Source organism: Rutilus rutilus (genome assembly GCF_951802725.1).
Source record: "Rutilus rutilus genome assembly, chromosome: 18".
In the NCBI taxonomy this organism is placed as follows: domain Eukaryota; kingdom Metazoa; phylum Chordata; class Actinopteri; order Cypriniformes; family Leuciscidae; genus Rutilus; species Rutilus rutilus.
The window spans coordinates 1032049-1054269 of record NC_140231.1 but is presented as its reverse complement, the minus strand read 5'-3'; the positions used below and the strand labels follow the sequence as shown (position 1 = coordinate 1054269).

Genomic DNA, 22221 nt, shown 5'->3' with positions numbered 1-22221 from the left:
TGCCCTAAGCACACAATTATAATGTTCTTATTATAATTTAATGCAGCCTATATGACAGACTTGTGCTGAACTGTATTTTCCTTTTTTGAAGTGATTCCAATCATATTTTAAGGAATTCAAAACCATCATGGAGATATGTGTCTCAGCTGAAGGCAATAGGCCTATATTTATCAGCTTTAATATTCATTTATTTATTTGTAAGCTCAAAATAGGTGATTATTTCATCACTTTATCACTTGGATATTCAGCACAATAGAGAAGAACCAGACCAGCACAACTTCTGTTTCATGGCGACATTAAGACAATTAATACAATTAAGACCAACATTGAGCCCCTAACTAAAAACACACAATCCAAGCACTATATTTAATGATTTGTAATTTATACATAAAACATTACACTTGTACGAAAACATTTGCAATTGTTTAGTAAAAGATGTCAATGATGTTTGAGTTCTAGTTTCACCAGCAGGTGTCGCCAGCGTTTCCAGACCAAAGCAGTTGCTTTAATATATATCTATGGTGTCGCATGATACGCACATCGAAGTTTCAGTGTCATATGTAACATCACTAATATTTACTGACACAAGTCTTCTTAGGAAAAGAATCAAGGATATTCAAACATAAATCCATCTTTATAAACTAAAAAGGCTCTGGGATGACTATTTTTCTATCCAACACATATCTAACATGAGGGCGACCGAACTTTTCCAGAATCAAAGTGAAAGTGAGTTGCTGTTCAGTGTTTTTATGCGCCATTTTACACCAGGGCGGAATACTTAGATCGGGAAAAAATGTAGGCCTATCTAATGCTAATGTAGCAATATTTATTAGTATTGTTTTTAGCTGTTTATGCAGGAACTTTTTGAGAAGCTGTGTCGAGTCAGACATTAACCCTTAGACATTCTCTGGTCTAGTAAAGTGTTCAAGTGTGGCGTAAGAAAGTGACTTTCTAATTACCGTAAGTAACCACATATGAACTTAATGTTTATCTAAATTGTATTATTGTTTGTATTTTTTTGTTGGTTTGTATTTGTATTACACTTTTTATGCCTAATTTTCGTTATCTAGAGATAGGGGAACACTACTTAATGCGTAACGTTCTAGAAACCATTGTTTGTACTGTTAAAAAACAAAAAAAACATTAACTGTTTTTTCATTTTCTGTGTAAGCCAACGTCAAGTACAAGGAGTGCTGTTGTTACAACCTACATATAAAAAGTAAACAAACATGAAACCATTTTATTTTCAAACAGCAAACAAGTTGGAATAAATATTGAACACATATTTGTGCATGTTAGTCACTTCACAGATGTACTAAATGTTGGCATATAGAGTGACCACAGTGTGTTTGTGGGTCCAGTCGAAGCACATTGTTACAATCATCCCCATCAGCTCAGATATAATAATTATAAAGTCATTCTAGAATTGGGGGTACATTTTGAGTCTCCCAGATAAACCTTCTTTTATTTAAATAATAAAAAACTTTTTTGAATCAATTTTGAATAATAACACAAATTATATTACACTATCACTAAAAATAATGCTTTGTATATTTAGAAATACAATTTAATGGGGAAATATTAACTAAATGACTCCCACTGCACCTTTTATTGACTGTCTCCACCTCATGACTCATACATTCAACTTGAATTATCATGAAACAATTAAGTCTAATTTTTAAATATTTTTTGTGTTTACTCTTTTAAGTTATATAAACAATTGCATATAATATATATTTTCTGTATTATTTGTAATTTAATTAATAAATAAATAGATTTTGTATCTGTCCCTACATTCTGGTCAACTCTGAAATATGAAATATGGCGAATGTGAAACTTCAGTGTTTGTGTCAACTTCTCAAAGACACACAGGACATCTGTGTCATAAATCTGCTCCTCTGTCCTCATATATTACATATGGAGGTGAAAGACTTTGTCAGTGTGTCTGAATCAGTGTTTCTGACTCTTCAGGCTTACCTGTGACGCTCCATGAAGACTGAATGAATCATGGAGGACAGAGAAACATTCAGAGATGGAGATGTTTCTCCAGCATTCAGGTACATCACAATCTTCATATGACCTTAATGTAATGGATAATACAGTGTATGTCACATAACAGGGTGTTCTGCATGTTTGCCATGATTGGGAAGGTGTTCTGAAAGCTAGTCTGGTGCCGTGAATGGAATAGAGAGATGGCTGGATTTATCCTTGTGCAATGTCTTCACTCTTCAACTTTTGTGAAGCTTCTCTTGGATAGATTCTCTATATGAGGTTTATCTACATGTAAATGAAAATTAATTTCTGTCTCCTATTCTGATAAAGTCAATTCCATTTGGAGAAATCAAACTCACCGGAGTCCAGCTGTGTGTCCATGAAGAGTGACCAGTCTATGAACAAACCACCAGAATTAAAGGGAAAACACACACCAATTGCAGCAGCCACGAGTAACAACAGGTAAGGCTAGCGGTTAAAGTTATCTATGCATAATTTGATTTGAAGTTACGAGACCGATTCAGTCAGTCAGTTACGAGACCGACTGTCAGTCAGTTACGAGACCGATTACTCGATCCAATCACGTTGATGGATAAAAATAACATTTTAAAACAAGCATGTAACGAGTAATGACCACAAACATAAGGAAAATAGTGGAGTAAAAGTACCAATACATCACTTAAAATGTAGGCTACTCAAGTAAAAGTAAAATTACACAATTTTTAAACTGCTCAAAAAAAACGACTTAATTACAGTAACGTGAGTATTTGTAATTTGTTACTTCTCACACCACTGTGGATAACATTATCATGGTGCAATGTAAAATTGTCATAGACCGTATATAAACTGGACACAGCGACCCCATTGGATTCAACGGAGAAAAGTGAAGTCAATTAGAAGCTTTCACTTCCTGATGGCTGAGCGTACTGCGCAGACTCACACTGAGCTCGACGACGTAGATGTGACGTCTGTCTTCTAGTAGCTGTGCCGAGAGAAATCTGAATCATTCCCTTCCGAAACTTGCAGAGACGGAGAGTGTGAGTAGGAGCTGTCCATGAGCTTGGAGCAGGAGAAACTTTAGCTAAGTATTCTGATTAGTTATTTTGTCAATTTGCCTCTACGTCCCCCCGATTGCCCGCGAGCTTCTCCTCCTGTCCATACGGTAATCTCTCTACTGTGCGACAGAGAGTCGCGGGGTTATGATGCAATCGTTAGCCTACTTTTACAAAAACTGCTTCTACAGGGCCATAACGTAAGCTACAAGGTAATGGAGCCTTTTATACATTTTCGTGTTTCTTTAGAAATAAATAATGGACAAATGGAGTCTTTAAACGCCTCAGATGTAAAGTTATTCACTGTCAAAGTGTTGCCAAAATGAATGGGAGTCGATGGATGCTAACAGCAGGTGGGGGTCGGCTAATCAACGCCTGGGGAAGCTTCAATATTTTATGAAACCCTGCCCCCCTGAAAATTGTCAAGTTAACTACATTAATTATTCTAATCACTATTTCTTTTAAAGTCAATCACACAGTCAGAGATCAAACTCACCGGAGTCCAGCTGTGTGTCCATGAAGAGTGACTGGTCTATGGACAAACCACCAGGATTTAAGGGAGAGCACACACCAACTGATCTGAGGTACAGCATTTGGGATGGATAGATAACTATCATGGTGCAATGTAAAATTGTCAAGTTAAAGGGATAGTTCATACAAAAATGAAAGTTACCACTAGAGATGCACCGATTGATCGGCTTGTGACCGGAATTGGCTGATTTTCACGTGATCGGCCATGACCAGCGACCGGCCGGTTAGTCTGACATATGCCGATTTTATGCCGGTCAAATGCACCCGGCATGATTAACATCGCGCAACATCAGCATCACACATGCAAACGGAACGCAATAGGAAACCTCATGAATGATGGCCGTTTCACACCGCAAGCGTGAGCAGCGCATGAGCAGTGCGTATTTTTTTGGGGCGTGCATGTTAATCAATGAGTGCATTCACACCGCGAGCAGGAGCGGCGCGTGAGCAGCAGTGAAGCGGGGTTTTTTTTAAGCGCCGAGTCTATTTTTTTGCTGCTGCTCACGCTCAATTAAAGTGAAAGCACACTTTTGATGGACAAAATAAGTATTATTTCACACAAAAGTGCCCAAAATGCACAGAATTTGCATGTCTAGTGTGTTACAAGAACTGGAGTAGGCTATGTCAGAAAATAATATTTATAGAAAATTTACCCATTTAAACTTGTTTTTATTATTCAGTTTGGGTAAAAGTACTACATGGTGTTTTATAAAAGAAAAAAAAAAGAGTAAACTAGTCAGAATATACAGTATAAGCTTTCTTTTAGTTTAATTTTAATTAACTTTTAATTTCCCACTCCAGGAGTAATTTATATAGTTCCATTGTTCTATGCAAAATGTTCTATTAAAGACAAGATAGAAAATAAATATTTGTGTGTGCTGTAAAGTGGTTAGAAAAAATGAAATCGGAATCGGCAGGTCAAACTCAATGAAAAATTGGAAATCGGAATCAGCCAAGAAAATTGTAATCGGTGCATCTCTAGTTACCACATGATTTACTTACCCTAAAGTCATCCTAGGTGTATATGACATTCTTATTTCAGACGAATACAATCGGAGTTATATTAAAAAATAATCATTGCTCTTCCAAGCTTTATAATGGCAGTGAATGGAGGACGAGATTTTGAAGCCCAAAAAAAGCACATCCATCATTAAAAGTAAATCCATACGGGTTACCATGGGGCTAATAAAGGCCTTCTGAAGCGAAGCGATGCATTTGTGTTAGAAAAATATCCATATTTAAAGGAACACTCCACCGTTTTTTCATATTAAACTGTTATTCCCTTAACTAAGACGAGTTGATACATACCTCTCTCATCTCCTCCACGTTTTCCCTATTTAAATACAGTTACTCGCGTAGTGTAACTCGACCTAGGACGGTGACACAAAACAAAACATTGCGCTTTTCTAAGCGTGTAAAATGGATAACTATATTGTATGGCGGAATACCATAGCAAGTGCTTGGAAGCACTTCGACTTCGGCGCAGTAATATCTTCACTCGTGAAAAATCCTCTCACCGGCTCCTGCTCCCTCTAGTGAAGATATTACTGCGCCGAAGTCGAAGTGCTTCCAAGCACTTGCTATGGTATTCCGCCATACAATATAGTTATCCATTTTACACGCTTAGAAAAGCGCAATGTTTTGTTTTGTGTCACCGTCCTAGGTCGAGTTACACTACGCGAGTAACTGTATTTAAATAGGGAAAACGTGGAGGTGTTTTGTAGCTTCTCTGCTTGGCACATATTGAATGAACTCGGCTAACAAAGTTTCGCCGCAAGACAAAGCGATTTAGTGCACGCACTGAGACGAGAGAGGTATGTATCAACTCGTCTTAGTTAAGGGAATAACATAGTTTAATATGAAAAAACGGTGGAGTGTTCCTTTAAAACTTTATCAACTAAAATAAGTAGCTCCCGACAAACGGCCGTACGCATTGATTTACAGTGAAAGAGTAACACTGGATTACGAACGCGGAAGCGCAGAGGATAGAGCAAAACAAAACACCGGTCATGAATTAAGTCTAAACGATAATTTTTAAAGAGAAATGTGGGAAGAGCTTGAGTTTGTTGCCCAGCCCTGTTTGTTTGAACTGTGAGAGGCGTCAAAGCTTACGATACTCCTAAATCTTTGTCATACATCGTCTAGTGTTACTCTTTTGACATAAGTCGACTTGCGCAAGCTTGTTATTTGAGTTGATAAAGTTATAAATATGGATATTTTTCTTACACAAATGCATCGCTTCGCTTCAGAAGGACTTTATTAACCCCATGGTAACACGTATGGATTTACTTTTATGATGATGGATGCACTTTTTTCTGGGCTTCAAAATCTCGTCCTCCATTCACTGCCATTATAAATCTTGGAAGAGCAATGATATTTTTTTAATATAACTGGGATTATATTCGTCTGAAAGAATAAAGTCATATACACCTTAAGGGTGAGTAAATCATGAGGAAATTTTCATTTTTGGTGAACTATCACTTTAACTATAATTCTTCTTGTCACTATTTCTTTTAAAGTCAATTACACAGTCAGAGGTCAAACTCACCGGAGATTTTCATATTCTCCATATTTTAATATCTCTATTCTATTGTCTCTTCTATTATAGTGAGTTACATGTGAAGAGATCAAACTCACCGGAGTCCAGCTGTGTGTCCATGAAGAGTGATCGGTCTATTGACACATTAGTAACATTTAAGGAAAAACACACATCAACTGATCTGAGGTACAATATTTAGGTTTAGACAGACAGATAATAATAATGAAAAATCTGTTTAACAATATCCTTTATTTTGAAAAATAAAAACGGCAACATTTCGATCAAAAAAGATCTTCGCCAGTTTTTATTTTATTTTAGCAAATCGTTGCTGTTTTTTGTGTGCAAATATTTTGTATTGATCCTACACCAGTTGAAGAGAATGTATTTTCTTCCTCTTTTTTTAGACAGACATTTAGAAATGCCATTTCATTTCATCCCTCAAACCCTGAGTATTTGTTTACATCCATGCTTTGGACCACTTATACCAACTCACTGTAGTCACACTAGCCAAATGAATAAATTACTTTAAAAATAATACAGTGTTTATTTATTTTCAAATCTATAATTCATGTTGTAATCTATTATTTTAATCGTTCAGTCATGACTCTCAGCTGGTCCAAAGCAGATTCAAATCAAATCTGCTGAAGAAGTTTCAGTGTCTGTATGAAGGAACAGCAAAGCAGGGAAACCCAACACTCCTGAATGAGATCTACACAGAGCTCTACATCACAGAGAGTGAAAGTGGAGAGATCAATAATGAGCATGAGGTGAGACAGATTGAGACACAATCCAGGAGAGCAGGAACAGAGGACACACCGATCAAATGCAGTGACATCTTTAGACCTTTACCTGGACAAGACAAACCCATCAGAACTGTGCTGACAAAAGGAGTCGCTGGCATTGGAAAAACGGTCTCTGTGCAGAAGTTCATTGTGGACTGGGCTGAAGGGACAGAGAATCAGGACGTCCAGCTCATATTTCCACTTGCTTTCAGAGAGCTCAACTTGATGAAGGACAAAACACTCAGTCTTTCAGATCTTCTTCATGTCTTCTTCCCTGAAACAACAGAAATGGACATATCCAGTGAAGAATATAAAGTGTTGTTCATCTTTGATGGTCTGGATGAGTGTCGTCTGTCTCTGAACTTTAAGAGCGAAGTGAAACTGTGTGATATATCTGAATCAGCCTCAGTGGATGAGCTGCTGATGAACCTCATTGAGGGGAATCTGCTTCCCTCTGCTCTCATCTGGATCACCTCCAGACCAGCAGCAGCGGATCTCGTCCCCTCTGAGTATGTCCATCGAGTGACAGAGGTACGAGGCTTCAGTGGCACACAGAAGGAGGAATACTTCAGGAAGAGAATCAGTGATCAGAGGCTGGCCAATACAATCATCACACAGCTGAAGTCCTCAAGGAGCCTCCTCATCATGTGCCACATCCCAGTGTTCTGCTGGATCTCAGCCACTGTTCTAGAGAAGATGTGGAGTGAAGCAGAGAGAGGAGAGATTCCCAAGACTCTCACTCAAATGTACACACACTTCCTGATCATTCAGACCAACATCAGACATGAGAAGGACTATGAGAAGAGAGTGAAAGATGAAGACATGATTCTCAAACTGGGGAAACTGGCTTTCCAGCAGCTTGTGAAAGGCAACCTGATCTTCTATGAGGAAGACCTGAGAGAGTGTGGCATTGATGTGACAGAAGCATCAGTGTACTCAGGATTGTGCACTCAGATCTTCAGAGAGGAGTTGGGCTTGTATAAGGGGAAAGTCTTCTGCTTTGTTCATCTGAGCATCCAGGAACATCTAGCAGCTCTATATGCACACATTTACTTAACAAACAAGAACATAAATGTGTTTGAACAAACCAAACCAAGTCTGTTGTCTAAGGTTTTAAACCAGAAGAAATATCATTCATTATCTGAGCTGCATCAGGGAGCTGTGGATGAGGCTTTACAGAGTAAGAATGGACATCTGGACCTTTTCCTGCGTTTCCTTCTGGGTCTCTCATTGGAATCCAATCAGACTCACTTACGAGAACTACTGACACAGACTGGAAGCTGCTCCTACAACAAAGAGGAAACAGTTCAGATCATCAAACAGAAGATCAGGGAGAATCGCTCTCCAGAGAGATCCATCAATCTCTTCCACTGTCTGAATGAACTGGGTGATGATTCACTGATGCAGGAGATTCAACGTTATCTGAAATCTGGAGAAATAGGAGAAACCCAACTCTCCTCTTCACAGTGGTCAGCTCTGGTTTATGTGTTGCTGACATCAGAGCAGAAGATGGATGTTTTTAATCTAAATCAGTTTATTGGAGCACAAAATACAGCGGATGAAGTTCTTCAGAAGCTGCTACCTGTGGTTAAAGAATCCAGATCAGTTCAGTAAGTCACTCTGACAACAATCACTACACTGATCAAATATGATCACATTTATGATTTTAGCAGGTGCTTTCTAACCAAAGCAACAAAAGTGGTTCATTTTCTGGTACATGCGAGACACACTATAAAGTAGCTGAGGAGTTGTGTGTGTGTGTGTGTGTGTGTGTGTGTGTGTGTGTGTGTGTGTTTGTGTGTGTGTGTGTGTGTGTGATCTGATGATTGTAGAGGTATCTTTGTATTCATGTAACCATGTATCTTTAATCTCTACAGGTTGAGTTATTGTGGTATTACAGATGAAGGTTGTGCTGCTCTGGCTTCAGCTCTGAGATCAAACCCCTCACACCTGAGAGAACTGGATCTGACTAGAAATAAACTAGGAAACAGAGGAGTGAAGCTACTCTTGGATCCTCACTGTAAACTTGAGAAACTGTGGTAAGATTGTATTAATTTGTCAACATCCTCCTCCATTTTCTTCATATGGTCAATAATGAACAAATAAACAAAAGATTGTTTCCAAAGTTGTATTTATTACTAATACTTATATGTAATGGATAAACCGTGGCTAGCTGTGCATTCAGGGCGATACAAGACCCTTCTGTTTCAGTCCTGATCACCCTGTCAGGTTTGTTCTGTGATGAGAACTGTTTGAATGTATATTAGCCTGCTTATTATACATCTACTTGCCACAAAAGTAAATAATTGGATACAAAATATTGATTTGAGTTTAAATATTATATTATCATGAAACTCAATGCTTCTGTAAAGTATAACCTCACCCATACCAGACGATCAGCACACATCACCCCCATTGTCCACCAACTCCACTGGCTACCGGTTCCGTCCCGGATCAAATACAAAGTGCTACTACTCACCTTCAAAGCACTCCACAACCTTGCTCCCCCCTACATCCGCGACCTCCTGATCCCTTACACTCCTTCCCGCTCACTCAGATCCTCTGACCAAAATCTCTTGGCTATCCCCCGCTCCAGACTCTGCACTCTGGGTGGCAGGTCCTTCAGTGCCTTGGCCCCCAAACTCTGGAACTGCCTCCCACAACCTCTTCGTGACTGTCCTTCTCTTCCCTTCTTTAAAGCACATCTCAAGACCTTTTTGTTTAATGATCACTTCTCCACACCCAACTCATAGCTTCATACAGATAACTTGTCTTTGTTGTATTGTTTTGGTTGTTTGTTGTTGTGTTTCCTTGCCTTCCTACTATGTAAAGCGACCTTGGGTTTGAGAAAGGCGCTATATAAAATAAACTTATTATTATTATTAAGTAAAAATGTTCCTAGGATCTTATATCTTATATGTGTATTGGTCACTCTCGCATGATGGCGCCAGTGTGTGTGGCTAGCCATCTGCTGCTCCTGGTTGCATGTATGTTTGTCTTGTTTTTATTGACTATTTTAAATACTACAAACTCTCTATTAGTGTACGATCGCCAAACACTTCTTAGCATTAGGTCGGCTTTGGATTATACGCCGATTTATATTGTGATCCGGGGTGGAACAAACAACTCAACCCCTCCACCGTTCCTTCGTGGATTACCTGCCTATCTTTGCCGAACCCCATGCTCTCTCGGGAGGAAGAAGCGGTTCAGACGCCGTGGCAAACAAGGTGGTCTGTTGGTTAAAATAAAGACTTTAATGACTTTGTTCCCGAATGCCGATCCTCTTCGGATTTTGGGAGATCTTGACGTGGATTGTCGTCGGTACGTGCTTCGACGCTTTTGGAATCCTGCGTACAGGTGGTTGGTACCTGTGATTGATGTGGATAAAGAGCCTCCGGTCATAACTTATCGGGCATCCCGTTTTAAAAGAGGTGTGGACGCAACTCTCCATCGGTCTTTGGTCCGTGAATCTCTGTCGTTGAAAGATTCAACTCCTGTGAGGATAGCCTTGGTGAATGCTAGACCACTAGCTATCAAGTCCTTCATTCTGAATGACTTTTTTACTTCCAAGGACTTGGACATGTTGTGTGTCACTGAGACCTGGATCGGTGTTGGTGAGTCAAGTGTTTTTTCTGAAGTTTTACCTCTGAATTGTACCTATTTCAACTCTCCACGGCTAACGGGACGAGTAGGCGGAGTAGCAACGATTTTTAAAGAACATTTAAACTGTAGGCGTCTGCCTTCTTCCTCCTACTCCAGCTTTGATCTCAGTGTTTTTGAATTAAGTCTGAGTTATCCAGTGTTGTGCACTGTGGTTTATCGCCCACCCAAATATAATAAGGACTTTATCGATGACTTTTCTGATTTTGTAGCCGGAATCATGACTAAATATGACCGGGTTTTAATTGTGGGGGATTTTAATATCCATGTGTAATGTCCCGCCAAGCCTTTGGCCAACGCTTTTTTAAATCTTGTGGAGTCTTTTAACTTAACTCAGTTTGTCGCTAGTTCCACACATAGGTGGACACACTCTAGATTTGGTTTTGACATATGGCTTGCCTATTAGTAATATTGATGTCTGTGATGCCACTTTCTCTGATCATTTGCCTGTTTTATTTGAGATATGTATTTCTCGGGATTCTAAAGAGACTGTTCCAAGACGTCGGCGTCGGGCGATTAATCCTTCAACTGCTCAATTATTTTCTGAGGCTTTCAATGCAATTGAGGTCGATTATTCAATGCCCTCATGTGGGCTTAATACTGAAGAACTAACCTCATCGTTCTTTTTAACTTGTCAAAGTATTTTGGATACATTTGCCCCTTTTAGGACAGTTCGAGAAAAATGCTACTACTTGAGCTATAAGGCTGAAATGCAGAAGGGCGGAACGCTGCTGGAAGAAGGATAAATTACAGATCTCATTTGATATTTTACAGCATAATTTGTCTAAATATCAAAAAAGTGTTAGATCAAAGTATCTCTCTAATGTTATCTGTAATAATTCCCATAAGCCAGCTGTACTGTTCAATACTATTAATGCTATTTTGAACACTCCCCAAGCTACTTGTTTAGAGCCTTCTGCCGAATTGTGTGAACATTTTCTTCACTTTTTTATTGATAAGATTGAAGCTATTAGATCTAACATATCCTCTCCGTTGACTTTTTTACCCGTTTTCTTTGAGTGCCCTGCTGTTTTTAATCAGTTTGCGCTGGTGTCTCTTGTCTCACTGAGAGAGATTTTGGTTAAAATGAAATTATCCTCATGTTGCATGGATATTGTTCCTCCACGTCTTTTAAAAGACTCATTTGAAGCTATTGGCCCTACTGTACTTGCGATTATTAATAGTAGCCTGGCCTCGGGAGTTGTACCTAAGTCTTTTAAACATGCAGCAGTGGAACCAGTAATTAAGAAATCTAACATGGATTCATCAGTCTTTGCTAATTTTAGACCTATTTCAAAACTTTCGTTTCTGTCTAAATTATTGGAGAAGGTTGTATTTGCACAATTGAATGCATTCCTAGATCTACATGGTATCCATGAAGTGTTTCAGTCTGGTTTTAAGTCCCTGCATAGTACAGAAACTGCACTGTTGAAGGTTTCTAATGACTTGTTACTTACTACTGACTCAGGGAACTGTGCGATTCTAATTTTATTAGATCTTTCGGCTGCATTAGATACCATAGACCATAAGATCTTGATTACACGCTTAGAAAAATGTGTTGGTATTAAGGGTACTGCGTTGGCATGGTTTAAATCGTATTTGTCTGAAAGAACTATCTCAGTTCGCCTTGGAGAATTTGCCTCCTCAACGGCTTCTTTCATGTGTGGGGTCCCCCAGGGCTCCATTTTGGGGCCTATTTTGTTCGCCCTGTATCTGCTCCCCCTGGGACATATTTTTAGGAAATTTGATATCTCTTTTCATTGCTATGCAGACGACACGCAAATTTATCTGCCTTTGAAAAGAAAAGACACTCCTACGTTAGCGCCTCTATTACGGTGTCTTGAGGAAATCAAGGCCTGGATGGCACTGAATTTCCTAAGTTTTAATGAAAAAAAAAACCGAAGTCATGCTGTTTACGCCGGGTGGCACTTATGAATCCTTACAGTTGGATCTTGGGGAATTGAATCCACTAGTGAAACCTTATGTTAAAAATGTAGGTGTTATTATGGACTGTGATTTTAAATAGAGATGTTCCGATACCCTTTTTCCCTTCCCGATACCGATTCCGATACCTGGACTCAGGGTATCGGCCGAGACCGAGTACTGATCCGATACCTGGGTGTGTATCTATACAGCTGCAATTCATACTAGTCCTGTATGAATTGATATAATTATTTTATGGTGTGCTTCAGACTAATCCCTTAATAAAACATGAACAAATACATACATTGAACTAGAGTATTTTTATTATCTGACATACATTTCACAGCAATATATTATTTATTTTTCTTAAGTGAAAAAGAACTTCAAATGCAGCCACACATCTAATCCTATAAACTGAAAAAGGTATTTGTTTTATTTAGTTATATAACTATGAATAATATAAGAAAAAATAATCTCTTTATAACTTGAAGTCCAGAAACAATTTGCTAAATAAACGGCATTTCATTTTTGAAATACATAAGTAAAAAAAGAAAAGAAAAAAAGTTCAACAGTAACTTGTACTCAATCTAACGTTAGTCCTTTAAATAAGTGCAGCCACAATGTAGTGAAATAAGAGACTTGAGTAATAGTGTATAAATAAACCTCAACTAAAGATGTCGGTAGTAAAGCAGATTGTTTTCACATCTTTTAGTTTACATGAAATGTGTTTACGCACTATCTCGAATAGGGAACGCTGTTTCAGAGATGTATTTGCGACCAGACAAGCTGTACCGGGGCTCCAAATGCTCAATTAAGCGGCGAAATCCATTGTTTTCGATGACTGAACAGCGGCTGGTCATCCAGAATAATAAACTCAATAATTTTGTTGGATAAATGTATCGCTCGTTGGCTGTCTTTTGAAAACCTTTCTCTTCGTTTGAATGAAGCTTCCAGAGATTGTTGATTCTGGCGCGGCTCATCCTTCTCTGCCCTTGCGTTTATGTAACCGTCGTGTTCTGCGGGGTGACGCGTCTTCAAATGCTTTATTAAGTTACTCGTGTTGAAGTTGCTTCTTCTTGTGCCACCCCTCGAAATTACAGTATGGCATATGAGACATGTCGCCGTTTTAATGGCTGGTTGGTCCAGTCTGAAATACTGCCAAACAGCGGACATACTGCCAGCGCGCGTTTTCATTTCTTCTTCGCTGCTCTAAACAGTGGTTGCTTGTGGCAACAGCACAACTTCCTGCGTTGCCACAAGCAACCACTGTTTAGAGCAGCGAAGAAGAACTGATCTCCGATTTGCCGCGTTAAGCAAAGCTAGCGTGCTTTACTAGGTAATGTTATTGTTTAAGAAAATGGTATCGGATTGGTACATGGGTACAAGTACTCGCCGATACCGATGCCAGCATTTTGATTGGTATCGGCGGCATTTCCGATACTGGTATCGGAATCGGAACAACTCTAATTTTAAATTGGATAAACAGATTAACTTGGTAGTTAAAACTAGTTTGTTCCAATTGAGACAACTCACCAAGGTGAAATCTTTCCTGTCCTTTATAGACTTTCAAAGACTTCTTCACATTTTTATCTCATCGCGTCTGGATTATTGTAATGGCCTCTATATAGGTATTAGTCAGGCCTCTCTCTCCAGACTGCAGAGGGTCCAGAATGCAGCTTTGGAACAGTTTGCCTCTGTACATCAGACAGGCTCACTTGCTGATTTTAAATCTAGTCTTAAAACCTATTATTACAGTCTGGCATTTGACGCTATGTGAGAGTTGTTTTATTGCTTTTATTTTTTTGCTGTTGATTGTTTGTATCATTGATAGAGGATATACGTGTACAGCACTTTGATAAACACTTGTTGTTTTTTAAAAAAGTGCTTTATAAATAAACTTTGACTTTGACTTTAATCCATTACAGCAGAAGTGTTCAATCCTGCTCCTGGAGGGCGACGTCCTGCAGAGTTTAGCTCCAACCAGGGCTGTGATACACTTCACTTTTAGACACACACTCGTGAACTGCCCTAAGCACTTTCCCTCGTGGGAATCCCTACCGCCAGTGTGTTACACTTCGTGAAGTGGACAAGGGAAGTTTATATGGACAGACCCTTGACCCCTCGATTTTTGACAGAGGGAGCGAGTCTCCTTCATATGTAGACATCACGATTGCTTTTAATTTACCTCCACCCCAAACAACGACTCTTTGGGGACTCTCCCTTAGCGTGCGCCTCTGAAGTATGAATGAAACTAATCCAATCCTGATTGGTGTTGCGTCATGACGTAACATGTGACGGCATAACCGGATGCATAAAAGTGACGTTGGCACACACATACATTAGCTTTCGCTCTTCAGCAAGCGCTCTCTGTTGTTGTCTGTCATATTTGGTGTTGTCTGTCAGTTTGATCTCAGAGATATATATATATATAACATGGCGAGCGAACAATATACTAGGTGTGTGCACCCCTGCCCTAGATATCTTACGGGTGGGGACACACACCAGTTATGTGTGTATGTGTCTCGAGGGGGCTGCCTGTGAACACTGTGAAGCACTCCCTATAAGAGTGCTGTGCTCCCGCTTGGCTGTTTTTAATGAAGATGGCCAGGCTCGCGATCTCCGCGGTTCGGGTCCCGCGTCCGTTGAGGCGGCGCGGCGGCTTAGATCGTAAGGATCGCAAAAGGATCTCGTATGAGAACGAGACTGCCAAGGCACTTTCTCGTTCATCATCCGAAGATTCTGTGGCGCCCGTTCACGGTGCAGAAGCCCGCGATGCGACTTCTTCTGCCCGCGACGAGTGCCCGGTGCTCGAGCTATCTGCTTCTGAGGAAGTGGATGTGCTCAGCATCGAAGGCGAGGAACATGAGTCATACTCGCCGGCTCATGTTCCCGCTTATGAGGAGCTAGTGGAGGTTGTGACGCGTGCTGTGGCCAGACTCAACATCAGCTGGCCACAAAATAAGCAGGATGATCCTCGTCAAAGCAAGCTAGACGAGAGATTTCTGCAGCACCGTTCACAACCTCAGCGCCGGGGTTTGCAATTTTTCCCAGATCTACATAAAGAGATCTCCAGATCCTAGGAAAACCCCACTCGTCTCGTATCTCATCACCTACGTCATGTGATTATAGTAATGTGGTGGGTGCGAGAGAGTTGGGATATGGCGAGATGCCGCAAATGGAGGGTGCTTTAGTTAGTTATCTATCTCCTCATTTGGCATCTTCGCTTAAAACCCCGGCGCTGCCCAGCAAACCGTGCAGAGACACTTCTGCACTGGTTGGCCGGGCTTATATGGCGGCTGGTCGGGCTGGTACATGCTTGCACTCAATGGCGATTTTGCAAGCATACCAGGCTGACCTCCTTAAAGACCTGGATGAGGGCGAGGGACCGACTCCCGCTGATATTGCAGAACTGAGAAAAGCCACAGATTTGTCTCTCCGGGCCATTAAAGAGACGGCGCGTGCTATTGGCTGCTCTATGGCAGCTATGGTGGCCACGGAGAGACATCTGTGGCTAAATTTGTCAGGGATAAAAGAAAGAGACAAATCTTTTCTGCTGGACGCACTGCTATCGCCTTCTGGCCTGAAGGTTCAAGATGCTCACTATTCCCATCATCGTGAATCAAATCAGATCTGAGGATTGGTTTGTCACAATAGATCTTAAAGACGCCTATTTTCATGTCTCCATCCTTCCATGTCACAGGAGGTTCCTGAGATTCGCTTTCGGGGGGGAAGTGTACCAATATCGGGTTCTTCCGTTCGGCCTAGCACTCTCTCCCCGCACGTTCACTAAGTGTATGGATGCAGCTCTGGCTCCACTGAGGCTTCAGGGCATCCGTATACTGAATTATATCGATGACTGGCTCATATTGGTCCAGTCTCGAGAAATGGCAGTTCGGCATCAAGATGTCGTACTTGGCCACATTCAGAAATTGGGGTTGAGACTCAACACTAAGAAAAGTGTGTTAGAACCAGCTCAGAAAACAACTTTTCTGGGCGTGGTATGGAATTTGGTTACGATGCAGGCACGTATGTCTCCCCCATGTATCGAATCCATCCTGGCCATGGTGTCAGGGATAAAGCTAGGCCAGGCCATCACTGTAAAGCAATTTCAAAGACTGCTGGGCCTCAAGGCAGCGGCATCCAACATAATTCCTTTGGGCCTTCTTCACATGAGGCCCCTTCAGTGGTGGCTCAAAGCCAAGGGGTTTTCTCCCAAGGGGAATCCGTTCCGTATAATAAAGGTTACGCGCAGATGCCTTCGTTCCCTATCAGAGCATGTGAGCGGAGTGGAGCGCGAGCGAGCGGGGAGCGCGAGCGGGCGGATCTTGGACAGAGCGCAGAGCGGCAATTTCAAAAGGACGGAACGTCGCATTTCCCGCCACAATTTCGCTCCGCTCACACCACGAGTCTGAAGCATGCTCAATCAAGCCTGACCCTGAATCCATTTGTCTTGCACAGTCATCAACAGTAGACTATTTTCAGGCAAAACTCGGCTCAATAATGGAGTTCAAAAAGTACTTCAAAAAGTAAAATGAGTATTCATACAGTTGTAGCCTATCAATATAGGTCGCTCCGGAGTATAAGGCGCATCAGTCAAAAAATGCGTCATGAAGAAGAAAAAACATATATAGGCCTAGCCTCGCACTGGACTATAAGTCGCATTTATTTAGAAATTTATACAAAAAAAAACTATGTTATGGACGGGACAGTTCTCCGTTACGGACGTGAGCGCTCTGAAAGCGGCACTAAGACTGCTTTAAAACTTTCACTGAGACCTCAAACAGAAAGCACAAAGCCTGTCTTTAAATTTAATTTCGTTTTGTATTAATTGTATCTTAATTTTAATCAATGTTTCATCAACCAATTGTCTGGATTTAATAAGAAGTAAATATATTAGAAAATAGATAACCACGATACGAAGGCGCCGGCGTGAAATTTGAGTGGAGCGCGAAGCAAACTGCGTTGAGCGCTAAGCGAAAATGAGCGGAGCGGCCTGATGTAGCTTTGAGCGGAGGAGCGGAGGGGTGAACAGTTCAGTGAGCGATGAGCGGAGATTCTCACCGCTCCACTTCGCTCATATGCTCTGTTCCCTATTAATATGGAAGAAACTTTGGTTCTTGTCCCAAGGTCCAGTGTTAGGGGCGTCATGTCACCGGAAAACCATTTCGACAGACGCTTCCCTCACTGGCTGGGACGCGGTTATGAATGGCCACTTTGCCAGGGGTCTGTGGCAGGACCATCATCATCCTTGGCATATAAATGTGTTCAGGGCTCTGAGGAGCTTCCTCCCAGACATCAAAGGTTACCACGTCTTGATACATTCAGACATTTCATCAGTGGTAGCGTATCTGAACCGACAAGGGGGACTCAGATCGCGCCCTCTATCCAGATTGGCGCATCAGATTATTTTATGGTCCCAAGGGAAAATATTATCTATAAGAGCAATATATGTCCCGGGGGTTCAGAATCAGGGAGCAGATATCCTGTCGAGGCAGGGGCTGAGGCCCAGGGAATGGAGACTCCATCCAGAGGTGGTGGAGCTGATATGGCAGAGGTTTGGACCAATGGAAGTGGATCTGTTTGCATCTCGAAGGACGTCCCACTGTCCACTTTGGTTTTCCCTCACTCATCCAGCCCCGCTGGGGTTGGATGCCATGGTACAGGCCTGGCCGAGGCTTTGCTTGTACGCTTTTCCCCCGATCGCTCTGCTCCCGGGAGCCCTGGAGAGGGTCCGTTAGGAGGGCATCAGTCTTCTTCTGGTAGCCCCGTTTTAGCCGGCCCGAGTATGGTTTTCGATGTATGGTTTTATGGTGGACGAAACCATACTTATCTCTAGGGCTCTCTCTATTAGGAGATTATATGGCCTCAAGTGGAATGTTTTTCCACTAGGTGTAGAGAACATGAGTTAGGTCCAGTTAACTGCCCAGTGGCTTCATTTCTGGAGTTTCTTCAAGATCGTTTCTCTGCGAATCTCTCCCCGTCCATACGTAAGGTGTATGTGGCTGCCATTGTGGCGTTCCATGCACCACTGAATGTTGGGCCTTTGGGAAAGCACCAACTGGTCATACTATTCCTCCATGGTACATGAAGGATGAGACTGACAGTCAGGTCCAGGGTTCCTTCCTGGTACCTGGCGGTAGTTCTCGAAGGCCTATCTCTGGCTCCCTTCGAATCCCTCAAGTCGGCTTCGCCTAGGACCTCACGTTCAAGATAGCCTTTCTCTTAGCTATTTCTTTAAAGAGACTGGGAGATCTCCAAGCCCTGGCATTAACGCCAGCTTGCTTGGGGTTTACCCCCGGCGGAGTTAAGGCCATCCTGCATCCGAGACCCAGCTATGTGCCTTAAGTGCAATCTGACATGGCTTCTTAAGTTTATGCTCAACGCGTTGCTTTTTTATTAAACTTGCCAACATTCAAGTGTTGATAAAAGAGAATGCATGAAACTAGAATAAAATATTCTGGGGGAAAGAGTTAATATAGAGCAGTGATTGGGTGGTGGTGGAGCCTGGCTGATCCCTGACAATCGCATTACAATCTAACACTGTGACATTACAATCTAAAAACTAAATAATGCGTTTTCAAGAATTAAATTCACTAAACTAAAAATGAAAATAAATAAACACTTGTAGGTTTGAAATTCTACATATAGCACATTTATGTTCACCAACAACAACAAATATCTTAGCAAAATATATTTATGGTTTGGTGTTAATGTAAATGTTTTAGTCAGAATTATTGCACTCCTATTCTATTGCGCTGCGTCTGTTTGGTCAATTCTCTTGATTTTCATTCAAAAGATTTTTTTGCATTAACCCCTTGTAAATATTATATATTTGTATTTCACATAAAAAAAATATTACTTAAAGCAGGGGTTTTCAAATTGGGTGAATGTGAGCCTCCCCTTAGAGTAGGTAAGGACAGCCGAGCCCCCCCTTCCCCAAAATCCCCAAAAAAGTCCGCCTCCCCTAACACACACACGCCTCTGCAGTAAATGCCATCTTTTGTGTGTTCCAGGCAATGATGAGTTTGATAAAAATGTAAATATTATTTTATTTCTACAACTTTCTTAAAAGTGCATTCATAAACGATTCTTTGCAACAGCAAATCATTTCCAACTTCATGCAGGCCTAATTGAGGCTACTTTATAATCACAGAACATCAGTAGGCCTAACCACAAGTCAACTAAACATGCTTAACATGTGCAATCGGTGCCAAAGCTACCGCCGACGACACCTGACGGCTGAAATCGGCACGGTGTGTCTGGGTTTTAAGCGCACATTTGAAGGAGATGCACATTATCTCGAACAAAATCAGCAGAGGTGGAAAGAGTATTGAAAAATCATACTCAGGTAAAAGTAGGCTACCATTACATGTCAAAATAATGTAGTGTGAGTAGAGTAAAACCCAGCAAACACATTTACGTTGTGGCAACGTCTCTGGCACGTTGCATTTCTGCTATGGCAACGTCGCTGTCTACGTGCTCGCAACATTGTAACAACGTAGAAATGTAAGACGTGACAGGGCTGTAGCAACGTTGTTGCGCGACATTCAGGAACTGAGAGACGACGTTCTGACAATATTTTTATATGGTGCATTTTGTTAGATAATTATATACTTTTTATCGTTTATTGTTTATCTATATTATTATTTAATGGGGCTATCAACACCTGCAAGTGTAGCCAAGTTAAGCCAACACTTTGAAGAGTAAAAATGACAGAAGGTTTCGTTAATTCAACTTTATTAAAACTGCATATAATCAAATTGCACTTCCAAAAGTCATAGGCTACATTTGTGAAAAAAGAAAAAAAACGAAATAAACGAATATACAAATTTATTTTAAGTATAATAAATAAAACATAAAAAGCAAAGGCAGATCAGAACATTTAATGAACAAAACCGCGGGTCTGTATGGCGGACAGTAGCCGAAAGCAGGAGGTGTCACCGGGGAAACATATCCACAAATCCAGAGGAGCAAAGAAACGAATGAGACTAAATAGCGGAAAGATCAAACGAAAAACTAAACAGTGCGAGCGATCCAACATTAATCAAATTAGAAATTAAAGTTGTAGGTTGTGTTTGATAGCTGAGGTAGGCTAAACGCAATACTCACGTATCCTTGCTCGATGATGAATGAGAACACAATGAGCCCAACAGGTGGTTGGAATTTAAAAGTCTGATTTTCGCGCTTCAGGGCAGTGACGAGTACATTATGTAGTCCAGTGGTTGTCCAGACACCCTAGGCACAACCTTAAGCAATGGCCCTGAACGGTGGTTCAATGTCAACATTGTGACAACGCTGTAACAACCTTCACCACACAACGTAGTTATAGCAACCTTTTGGCCATGTTGTTAAAACGTTGTTAGAAGGTTGGCTACGTTGCGCCAACGTTCTGTGTTTGCTGGGAAAGTACTTGTCCAAAAAACTACTTGAGTAAGAGTAAAAAAGAAGCTTATTTAAAAGTACTCATGAATAGTGAGTAGTGAGTACTAAACTGCGGATTCTACCCCATTATAATAAACACTGTGCACTACAATTTATATATTAAATGAGAATCACTAATATTATCAGATTACCTCACCTAATGCACTGAAAAAGGCTAAGATAGTGAGCTAACACTAATTACACTGTAATTCCATGCCATTAAATATGTTACAATCTAAACGTAAATGCACATTGTTGTAGAAGGGTGGCATCATCCCTTACATTTTACACGGCTACATTTACTCACATTGTAATGCTGATAATATCATTTGTAAGGAAAATTGTGCATTAAATAGGCAAGTTATATCCGGGAAACTTTTACAAAAGAAACAAACAAACACACACGCACGCACACACACACACACACAAATGCATGTCTCTTTGTAGTCTCGGCGAAGCTGTTTTATCAGCAGCATCCACACACAAAAAAACAGTTGAACATGAAAAACGTTTTTGCGCAAGTGGACTTGACAAATGAGGACGGATTGTATGAAATGGATCAATAAATTTTTTTTAAAAAACAGCTGTAGTTTATTAACAAGCTGTAGTCACGCACTGACAGAAACGCAGATTTAACGCCACGGTTCATAAGGTGCACTGATACTGAAGCTGGCTGCATGGCGAGCGCGAGACGCGGCAGTGCACAGATCGTGACGAGCGTCTCTCTATAACGTTAATGAGATTATGAAGTAAATGGGAGCGGGAATTCACCGCATTATGAACTCGTCAATACTACGTGGGCACGGTTTATGAATTTGTGAAAAAAACTGAAGGAACGGTTAACAAGTCTGAGAGCGCGGATTAGAAACTCGTGGGTACGGTTTATTAATCCGTGGGCACGATTTGTTAAACCGAGAGAACAGTTTGAGAATTCGTGAGTAGGCTATACTGTTTATAAACTGAGCGGACGGATTGCAAAACCGTCGCCACGGATCGTTTTTTTACTCACACAGGTGACTTCCCGGGCTCCGTATCCTCCCTTAATGCTGACTTCTGTTGACTTGGGACAAGGAAACGACGCATTTTAAAGCTAATACTCGCACACACAATTACCGATATCAATAGAGCTGCATACAGTTATTTTTTCTTTGCGTGTCGCGCCTCCCCTGTGGCTCTTTGGCGCCCCCCAGGGGAGGCGCGCCTCACCTATTGAAAACCGCTGACTTAAAGGAAGGTTAATATTTTTTTTTTAGTTTTGGTGAATAAATTATGTATATAGCATCTTTATTTCAGTATTTTTTTGTATATTTTAATCCATGAA

General features: G+C 40.9%; 1 protein-coding gene across 3 annotated transcripts in view; it reads left to right on the top strand.

The window, feature by feature from the left end:
* Positions 1 to 512: 512 nt before the first annotated feature.
* LOC311276838 (NACHT, LRR and PYD domains-containing protein 3-like) overlaps positions 513 to 22221 on the top strand; it is a gene marked incomplete at its 3' end in the record, with an annotated part of 62856 nt that continues 41147 nt past the window's right edge. For 2 of the 3 annotated variants that reach the window (XM_084386788.1, XM_084386790.1), the window contains exons 1-7: positions 513 to 726; positions 1972 to 2057; positions 2323 to 2454; positions 3512 to 3628; positions 6184 to 6300; positions 6713 to 8506; positions 8774 to 8935. In XM_084386788.1, the coding sequence (XP_084242914.1) occupies positions 2008 to 2057; positions 2323 to 2454; positions 3512 to 3628; positions 6184 to 6300; positions 6713 to 8506; positions 8774 to 8935 (2372 nt within the window). In that variant the 5' untranslated portion in view covers positions 513 to 726; positions 1972 to 2007. Of the gene's footprint in view, positions 727 to 763; positions 961 to 1971; positions 2058 to 2322; positions 2455 to 3511; positions 3629 to 6183; positions 6301 to 6712; positions 8507 to 8773; positions 8936 to 22221 lie in introns of those variants that run through there. The other variant, XM_084386789.1, reaches the window with a different exon arrangement.